The sequence below is a fragment of the Tupaia chinensis genome, unplaced genomic scaffold (genome assembly GCF_000334495.1).
Source record: "Tupaia chinensis unplaced genomic scaffold, TupChi_1.0 Scaffold000316_1, whole genome shotgun sequence".
Taxonomy (NCBI): domain Eukaryota; kingdom Metazoa; phylum Chordata; class Mammalia; order Scandentia; family Tupaiidae; genus Tupaia; species Tupaia belangeri.
Window position 1 is genome coordinate 7,983,174 of NW_006159809.1, and position 10,346 is coordinate 7,993,519.

The window sequence follows — 10,346 nt, forward strand, 5'->3', positions numbered from 1 at the left end:
CCTGGCTAGTTTATCAAGCTGCCAGATCTGGGATTCAAACCATGCAGTTGGCCATGTGGGATCTAGTCACCTTAACTACCTTGCCACCTGCTTTTCCTAATTTATTTATTTACTTATTTTATTTTGTCTTAACCACCACATCATTTTCTGGTCCAAAATAAGTCATTGGTAGCTATAGAACCTATGGAAACCCTAAGAAAAGGCTTATATTAATGCTATATTAAACCCTGGGAGGTTTTTTTTTTTTATTTTTATTCATTGTCATTATTTTATTTTATTATTTTTTTAAAAAATTTGTTTTCACTTAACATTATTTATTTATTTATTTTTAATTTGACCAGAGAGGGACAGAGTGAGAGAGAGAGAGAAAGAAGGAAAGTGAGAAAACAAGCCTCCAGGTCTGGGACTCAAATCAGGGTCAGCCATGTGGGAGGCCAGAACCCTTAACCACCATGCCACTTGCTGCCCCCTGTTGTTATTTTTAAAGCTGACCAGAGAAAGAAGGGGAAAGTGACAAAGCAAGCTGCTAGATTCGGGACTCAAACCACGATCAGCCATGTGGGAGTCTCACCGCCTTCAATACCATGCCACCTCCAACCCCAACCATGGAAAATTCTTTTAATACTTATTTAATCATTTATTTTAATTTGATGAGAGAGAGAGAGAAAGAAAAAGGGAAAGCAAGCCACCAGGTTCAGGATTTGAACTGTGGTCAGATATGTGGGAGTCCAGTGCCCTAACCACCACACCACCTGCCAGCCCCCCTGGGAGATTTTTAAATGCAAGATGTCACAGAGGCAGCTTGTGTCCTAGAACAGGTGGCCTCCGGGAAGGCACTGGGCAACCCAGAGCAGAGACAAGTTGGAGGAGAAAGCTAATGACCATTGAGCGCCTGTCTATTGGGCATTGTTTACCCGCATCACCTCATTTAACCTCTCAGCCACACACTAGCATTAACCGCATTTTGCAGATGAGAAAATAGGCTCTGAGAAGTTTGCTAGCTTGCTCAAGGTTACCCTGCTGTTCAGTGACAGAGGCAGAATTCAGTTCAAGTTCAGTCTGGCTCAGTCCCAAGGACAGTGTGAAATATAGAGGATGTGAAATGAGCTGTAGGTGCCATCCACAGAGGATGTACAAGAATGACACTAGCAGAGCAGTAGGGGAAGAAATTATTTTACTGACCAGCAGTTAGCATAATGGCTATGTCACTGGACTCTCATGTAGTCGACCACGGTTTGAGTCCCATACCCAGTGGCTTAAACTCACGCAGGGCATATGTGTATGCGTGCCCAAGATCCCGAGAGGAGAATGGAGGAGAAGGGATTGTGGTGTGGCCATCTCCCCTGGGGGGTGATTTCTTGTTTTCTGTCTCTGTTTCTCTCTGTCTTTCTGGCGAGTGCACACGCCCTATAGCAAAAACCTGTCCAAAAAAGAAAAAAAAAAAAAGAAATGATTTTATAGCAGGTCAGCACCAGTGGCAGGCACATAGCGATGAAAACACTAGAGGTTCCACTAGGATGTGGTTTGGCTGGCATTGAAATGAAGATGGTAGAGCAAAAAGGACAGCCATGAATAATGTATGATAGAAAAGGCAGCTTTGGGGGCTAGCAGGTGGTATGGTGGTTAAGGGCGCTGGACCCTGACATGGCTGACAGTGGTTCAAGTCCCAGACCTGATGGCTTGCTTTCTCACTTTCCCCCCTCTCTCTCTCTCACTCTGTCCCTCTCTGGTCAAATTTAAATAAATAAATAAAGTTAAATAAATTATTAAAAAAAAAAAGAAAAAGCAGCTTTGTTGACAGAATTTACTTGAAAATACAAGGGGAACTTTTAAAAAGGAATTATTTTATTTATATTGATTTATCCATTCTAATTTGTCCAGAGAGGGAGAGAGAAAAAGGGAAAGTGAGAAAGCAAGCCGCCAGGTCCAGTACTCGAACTGCATTTAACCATGTGGAAGTCCAGTACCCTTAACCACCATACCACCTATGGGCCCAGGGGGAATTTTTTTATAAAAGGATTATTTATTGGGGCTGGCAAGTGGCGTGGTGATTAAAGGCGCTGGATTCCCACATGGCTGACTATGGTTCGAGTCCCGGACCTGGCAGCTTGCTTTCTTACTCTCTCTCTCTCTCTCTTTCTCTTTCTCTCTCTCCCCACCCCATTATAAATAAATAAAGTTAAATGAAATAATTCTTAAAAAAAAATAAAAAGAAGAATTTATTTATTTAACTCTATCTGTTATCATTGTGTTTTAATTTGACCAGGCAGAGATGGAGAGAGAGAGAAAGGGAAAAGTAAGAAAGCAAGCCATCAGGTCTAGGACTTGAACCACAGTTGGCCATGTCAAATCTAGCACCTTTAACCACCACATCACCTACTGGCACCACAGGGGGAATTTTTAAATGAGTGTACTTAACAAAAAAGAAGGCATAATAAAACATCTGTTTTTATCCAAGTACTTGTCTACTTTGAAGATTTTTTCTTTCTCACTTTTCCTGGTATTTTCTTGGTGTGCAGATGCCCTTGGAAATCACCCGTAGCTTTATACAGAACCGAGATGGGACTTACGAGTTGTTTAAATGCCCGAAAGTAGAAGTCGAGAGCATAGCAGAAACCTACGGCCGCATCGAAAAGCAGCCAGTGCTGAGGCCCTTGGAGCTCAAGACTTTTCTCAAAGTTGGTAAGTGAATTTCAACAGCACATCTTCTTTGAGAGTTGGCTGTGTCCTTTACACTGACTGCAGTTTTTAGATCTTGACCTTAAAGAGGACACATTCATTCATCTTGTAAGGCAAACATGGGATAAGGGTTTTCATTTCATTGAGCCTGTGCTTTCAAAATAAAATTACAGAAGAAATACACATTCATTATGGAGAAATCATAGATTTCATTATAGAGCATAACAGACAAAATAAAAGCCAGGCCAGCTCTGTGGCACAGTCGGGATGCCCTGCTCAGAAGAAACTGGATCCCACATAGCAGTCGCAGTTTTAATGTCCAGCCTGGTCCACCTGTACCCAGGATCTGACAGCTTGGAGTACTGGAAGAGGAGGACGGTGGCATGACCAGAAGAAGGTGCTTATCTCTGTCTCTCTCGCTGTTACAAGGGTGCACACACACTCTTATCATTAATAATTTTTTAAAATTATTTTATTTAACTCCATTTATTCATTTATCTATTCCAATTTGACCAAAAAGGGACAGAGTGAGTGAGAGAGAGAGAGAGAGAGAAAGTGAGAAAGCAAGCTGCCAGGTCTGGGACTCGAACTATGGCCAGCCATGTGGGAGTCTAGTGCCCCTAGCCACCACGCTACCTGCTGACCCCATAATTTTTTTCAAATAATTATTTTATCTTACCTTTATTTATTAATATTATTATTTTCCAGTTTGATCAGAGAGAGAGAGAGAAGGTGAGAAAGCAAGCTGCCAGGCCTGGGACTCAAACCACAGTCAACCATGTGGGAGTCCAGTGCTTTTAACCATCATTCCACCAGCTGCCCCCCCTAAATTTCTTAAAAAGAATTATTTTATTTAACTTTATTTACTTACTTACTTTTTTTTTTTTTTAATTTGACCAGAGAGAAACCGAAAGAGAGAGAGAGAAAAAAGGGAGAAAGCAAGCCACCAGGTCTAGGAATCGAACCTCAGTCAGCTGTCATATGGCAGTCCAGCACCCTTAACCACAATGCCACCTGCGGGCACCTATTATGAAGAAATTTTTTTTTTTAATTTGACCAGAGAGAAACAGAACGAGAGAGAGAGAAAAAAGGGAGAAAGCAAGCCACCAGGTCTAGGAATCGAACCTCAGTCAGCTGTCATATGGCAGTCCAGCACCCTTAACCCCAATGCCACCTGCTGGCCCCAAAATTTTAAAGAATACTTTTAAAAATGAAGAAATAAATAATAAAAATCACCTGTGGGCCAGCAGGTGGCATGTAAGTTAAGGCAGCTGGATCCCACATGGCCAGCTGTGTGACTTGAGTCCCAGACCCAGCGGTTTGAAAATCATGCCAGCTATATGTGTATACATGCCCAAAATTCTGAAAGGAGAATGGAGGAGAAGGAATTACAGCATGGCCATCTCCCCATGGGTGCTTTCTCACTTTTGCTTTCTCTCTCTCTCTCTCTCTCTCTCTCTCTCTCTCTCTCTGGCAAGCACACATGCCCTATGGCAAAACTAAAAGAAGAAAGCATTAAAAGAAAAGAAGAAAGAAAGAAAGAAAATCACTCCAGGCACATGTGCATATGCATACCCTTGATCCGAAGAATGGAGAAGGAGGAATTGTATGTAGCACAGCCATCCCCCTGGAAAGTGATTTCTCACCTTCTCTCCCTCTCTGTCTCTCTGGTGAGCACATGCACCGTATAGTAGAAAGTAATTAATTAGGGGCCAGCGGGTGGTGTGGTGGTTAAGGTGCTGGACATTCCCAACATGGCCAACCTTTGAGTCCTGGACCCGGTGGCTTGCCTTCTCACTTTCCCTCTCCCTTTCTCTTTCTTTCTCTGGTCAAATTAAGATAAAAATGAATGAATGAATAAAGTTAAATAAATAATTCTGTTTTAAAAGAAAGTAATTAAGTAATTAAATTTAAAAATAAAAAATGTGTGTAATCCAGCCCCACCCCCCATAGATAATACCATCATTATGATCTGGGCACATATCTCGTCTGTTAAGAGTTCCCAAAACATCTGATCATATACTTCAGATGCTTTTTTAATTTAATGATATATGATGAACAGCTGTCTGTATACATCTCCAACATTATTTTTTATTTTTAAAAGTTTATTCATTTACTTCTTTTTTTTTTTTAAGGAAAAATCACATTACCTCACGTGTTCAGGGAGGTATGCAGATGTGAACCTAGAGCACTTCCCCAGGGTTCAGGCTCGCAGAATATTGTGTTACACTAGGCCACTGGCTAGTCTCACTATTCTTTTTTTTTTAACTTTCCAGAGGGCGCATATGCTCACTGGGAGGAGGCTGAGAGGAAACAGAAAAGTATGAAAGGACTCCCCATAGGGCAAGGTCATGCCACAATCATTTCTTCTCTATTTTTCTCTCCTTTTGCCTTTTGGGACTTTGAGCACATACACACTTGTGTGTAGCATGTTTTCAAATTGCTCACTATGGGACTCAAACTGTGGTGGGTCATGCGTGATCCAGCCATTGTAACCACCAGGCCACAAACTGGGCCACCCACATTTTTTTTTTTTGGCCATAGGGCACCAGAGAGAGACAGAGAGAGGGATGTGAGAAATCACCCTCTGAAGGGATAGCCACGCCATGATCCCTTTTCTATTCTCCTCTCAGGATTATGGACATGCATGCACATGCACCCCATGTGATTTTCAAGCCACTGGGTCCAGGCCTTGAACCATGGTTGGCCATGTGGAAATCTAGCACCTTAACTACTGCACTACCTCCTGCCTCTATTTTTACTATTTTAGTTTGCTACAGGGTAAATGTGCCCTCTGGGGAGAGGGAGAGAGAGGGGAAATAAGGAAGTGGTACCCCAGGGAAGATGGCCACGCCTAATTCCTCCTCCTCCAGTCTCCCCTCAGGATCTTGGGCACGCACTCAGCATGAGTTTAAGCCACCAGGTCCAGGACTTGAACCATGGTCGATTACATGGGAGTTCAGCAACAGCCATTACATTAACTGCTGGTCCCATATTATTGTTATTTTCCAGTTTGATCAAAGAGAGACAGAGAAAAAGAAAGGGAAAGTGAGAAAGTGAGAAAGCAAGCCACTGGGTCTGGGACTCAAAACTGTGGTCAACCATGTGAGAGTCCAGTGCCTTTAACCACCATGCCACCTGCTGGCTCCCTTTTTAAATTAATTTATTATTATTATTATTATTTTAATGCCTTAACCAGAACGCCACCTGCCAACCCCCGGCCTCCCTTTTTGAATGAAAGCTGGAACGGGCTATGGCAAAAGCCTGGGTAGCTCTCTCTCCGTCCATCTGTACCTATTTATGTCTACTCCCCATATGCTGCCAATAGTCTTTAATGTTCATCATTGTGAGTTTTCAGCCTTCTGTGTTTTTGCTGATACTTAAGTGAAAAGTTGGTAGTAGCTCCAAAGGAGAGTTATCAGCCAGCTATCATTTGAAATGAGAGCTATAAGATATTTGTGACAAAGAGTTTGATAAATCTAATGTTTATATTCAATAGCTAAAAGCAACCAAACAGATAAAAATCTACCAGGCCACAAGGTCATTCGTTAGACTAGGTTGGGCAGAAGCTTTGTTTCTGGTATTTTTTTTTTTTTTAAAGAATTATTTATTTAATTAATTCTATTTGTGATTTTTAAAACTAATTTTAAATTATTATTTGTATTTATTTATTTATTGGGCTGGCATTAGGCAGGCCTGTGTCACAACATGACTAACAGAAGCAGAGAATGTTGTGGGTCCATGCAGAGGGAGCTCTGTCATGAATTCAAAACAAAACAAAACCTGGGTAACAACTGGGCAAACAAGTTTCTAGAGATATTTTTCGTTACAAGTAAGTAGCTGTTTTTGGTTATTGTAGTTAGGCTTTTTGTCCTGGGGCATGTGTGCTTGATGGAGAGACAGAGAAAAAGAGAGGCAAAGTGAGAAATCACCCCCTAGGGGGGGGATGACCAGCCACAATTGTTTCTCCTTCACTCTCCTTCTGGGATTTTGGGCATGCACACACATGCACCTCATGTGATTTGCAAACTGCCAGTTCTGGACTCAAACTATGGTTGGCCATGTGGTAGTCCAGCACCCTTAGCCACCACGCCACCTGCCAGCCCTGTTACTATTTTTTAATTTGACCAGAGACAGAGACAGAGAGAAAGGGAAAGTGAGAAAACAAGCCTCCAGGTCCGGGACTCGAACAGCGTTCAGCCATGTGGGAATCCAGCACCTTTAACCACTATGCCAACTTCTGGCCCCAGTTTCCAGTCCTTTAAATGATGTGCTTTGTTCGTTTGTTTTTAAGAGAGATTTTTGCTGTAGGGCACATGTACTCGTCAGAGAGACAGAGTCAGAAACCGAGAAATTACCCCCCAGTGGGATGGCCATGCCACAATCCCTTCTCCATTCTCCTCTCAAGATTTTGGGTATGCACGCACACACACCCAGCATGAGTTTTAAGCCAGCAGGTCTAGGACTCAAACCACAGTCATGAGTCTAGTGACTCCCACACAGTAACCATTATGCCATCTGCTGGTCCCTCAAATGATGTTTTAGGGTCCTTCAAGAAATGACCTAAAAAAGTGGAAGAAATGGATTTTTTTTTAGGATTTTTGCCATAGGGCATGAGCACTTGCCAGAGAGAGACAGTGAGAGGGAAAGTGAGAAATTACCACATAGGACAGTTTGGCCACACTTCAATCCCTTCTCCTCCTGGGATTTTGAGCACACACACACAGCAAGGAAATTGACAAGGTCTAAACTAAAATATCTTTTTCTTCATTTTTTTTTTTTTGCAGAGGAGAGGTTTTTGCTATAGGATGCATGCACTCGCCAGAGACAGAGAGACAGAAAGTGAAAAATCACCCCCCCAGGGGGGATGGCCACGCCGCAATCCCTTCTCCATTCTCCTTTCGGGATCTTGGGCATGCACGCAACACGCCCGGTGTGAGTTTAAGCCATTGGGGTCTGGGACTCGAACCACAGTCAACTACATGGGAGTCCAGCAACATAGCCATTATACCAACTGCTAGTCCCTTAAGATGATATTTTTAATTTTTATATATTATCATATTTTTAAAGAATTATCTGTTCAATTTTATTTATTATTATTATTTTTTTTTAAGTTTGACCAGAGAGAGACACAGAGAAAGAGAAGGAATGTGAGAAAGCAGGCTATCAGGTCAGGACTGGAACTATAGTAGACCATGTGGGAGTCCAGGGCCTTAACTACCACGCCACCTGCTGGCCCCCAGCTGTCACTTTTGCCTGCAGTATTTCTATGACCTAAAATTATTAAATATGTTTTAATTTCATAGTAGTCAGGAAATACATACCCCAATCACCACTTGTTCTAGTCTGTTCTATTGATAATACCAGAAAATACCTGTAACTGGGTAATTTGAGAGAACTGAGGTTTATTCAGCTCACAGTTTGGAAGGCCAAGGTCCAGGGGCCACATTTAGTGAGGCTACATCACAGCCTGGCAGAAGCCAAGAGCTTGAGCCAGGCAGGGTGTGTGTATCTGTCTTCTCATTTCTTCTCCTTATAAACCTGTCAGGCGGGACCAGCACATGGTATAATGGTTATGTCACCCACATGGTGACCTTGGTTTGAGTTCTGGACCTGGAGACTTGGAACTCATGCCGGGCATGTGTGTATATGTTGTGCCCAAGATCCCGAGAGGAGAATGGAGCAGAAGGGATTGTGGCTTGGCCATCCCCCCAGGGGGTGATTTTTTCGCTTTCTGGCTGGTTGGCTGGTGACCACACACTCATCCTATAGCAAAAAAATCTCTCTCAAAAACAAACAAACAAACAAAAAAACATGAGGCATCAAGTCATGGGAGCCCTACCCTAATGACCCCAATCCTAATCTCTTCCCAAACCCCCCCAGTCTGGTAAATACCCAGTCTGTTCAATACCCAGTCTGGTAAATTTGTATCTTCTTAATCCTGTTACAACTAAAATACAACAAATGAATAGGGGAAGGGGGACATACAAACCATAGTGCCACTGAATATGTAAACCCTACCCAGCGTTCTGATCAAAGCTGAGTAGACGCTCGCAATTCAGGAGACTGCTTGCTGTTAGGAACACTGGTTGGCAGCAGGTGGAGCTGTACCAGGCACTCTTCACTCGGCACCTGAGTTCCTCTCCTATGACTGGGTCATGAAAGTGAACTGATCAATAAGCTTGAACATGGATATTTATGGTGGATTGTGGCACCATAGGGTATATTTTTCCATAGATATCACGTGCCACCACACTAGAATAATGTAATTCTATCCATACAAAAGGCATATATTAGCTACGCACTAGAAAGCAACAAGACACACAACACAGTGAGTTCAGCACAGTCGTTTTTATGTATTCTGAATACTACTGTGAGTGTGCAGTAAAGTGCAAATATAAACCTGTAGTGTTGTGTGATTGTAGACACTTCATGTAGCGAATACTGACTGGGAGTGAGACAACGACTGAGAAGGGGATTCCCTAGACGCACCCAGACTGAAACGGGATTCCCTGCTCTGGAGAAATAGTCATAAGTTGCAGGGGTTGTTAACAGGTCATTAAGAGAGGAATGGCTGTCAGAGTGTTCCTTTTTTCTCTTTAGGCAACACTTCCCCCGATCAAAAGGAGCCGACACCTTTTATCATTGAGTGGATCCCAGATATCCTTCCCCAGTCCAAGATTGGTGAGCTGCGGATCAAGTTTGAGTATGGCCACCACCGGAACGGGCATGTGGCAGAGTACCACGACCAGCGTCCTCCACTTGACCAGCCCTTGGAACTGGCTCCTCTGACCACTATCACTTTCCCTTGAAGCAAAACAAGAATCTTTTGCTGCTAAATTTGCACATCCTCTGCCCTTGACACCTTCAAATAGTAGTCAGGCACTTCGATGGCCCTGTTGCTTAGAGAACTGCTCTCAACTACGATGTAATTTCTCAGTCCTTTCCAGTGGCTCTGTGGAAGAAAAGGTCTTTGTAAATACCCCTTTTTGGTGCTGATGTATACAGTGTTCATGTAAATTGGGCAGTATTACTGGCTAGAATTTTAAATGGAACAAAAAAAATCAGCTTGCTTTTCTTCTTACAGACCCACCTTTAGTGTTTCTTTCTTTCAAATCTCTAAGAAGTTAGCAGCACTCAGCATTATACCAACAGTGTTTGAAAGTTCGTAATACCCCGGTTAGGGCAGAGTGTTACAGAACATCCTGGCAGAGTTCCAGCCATACTCTACTCTGTTCTCAAATAAAGCACAGTGTCATTAGTTTTCCAAGTATCTCTCATGTCGGTCTGATTATAAAATTCTAAGCCTTTTGGGGGATTTAGCTGATAGTAAAATAGGGAAAAAAAGGCTCAGGTGTCAAGGGAACATTAGCATTTCAAACTTATGTTTGTAATTATTCATTCACTTGATATTTATTTCCTTCTTTATTCTCCAAAAAAGTACAGTAGCTAGTAAAGTTCAGTTCCTGTTTCTGAGTTTGTTGATCACAGACTGGAGATACTGAAAGACATGGAAGTGGAAGCCTGTCTTACAGGAGGGATGGAGGTAACGAACACTTCCCTTGTGCTTGCCTGTGCCGGGCACTTTCATTTATGTTTTCACTTCATCAATTTCTCATTGATTTTTTTTTTTTTTTTTTTTTTTAGTTTAGACATTATTTCTTTTA

The 10,346-nt window shown here is 42.4% G+C and overlaps 1 protein-coding gene across 5 annotated transcripts in view; it reads left to right on the plus strand.

The window, feature by feature from the left end:
- The window catches only part of CUNH2orf42 (chromosome unknown C2orf42 homolog), a 79,982-nt gene extending 70,030 nt beyond the window's left edge, over window positions 1–9,952 (plus strand). For all 5 annotated transcript variants that reach the window (XM_006151277.3, XM_006151278.2, XM_027772982.1 and 2 more), the window contains exons 8-9: window positions 2,520–2,682; window positions 9,283–9,952. In XM_006151277.3, the coding sequence (XP_006151339.1) occupies window positions 2,520–2,682; window positions 9,283–9,491 (372 nt within the window). In that variant the 3' untranslated portion in view covers window positions 9,492–9,952. The remainder of the gene's footprint in view (window positions 1–2,519; window positions 2,683–9,282) is intronic.
- The last annotated feature ends 394 nt before the right edge of the window (window positions 9,953–10,346 follow it).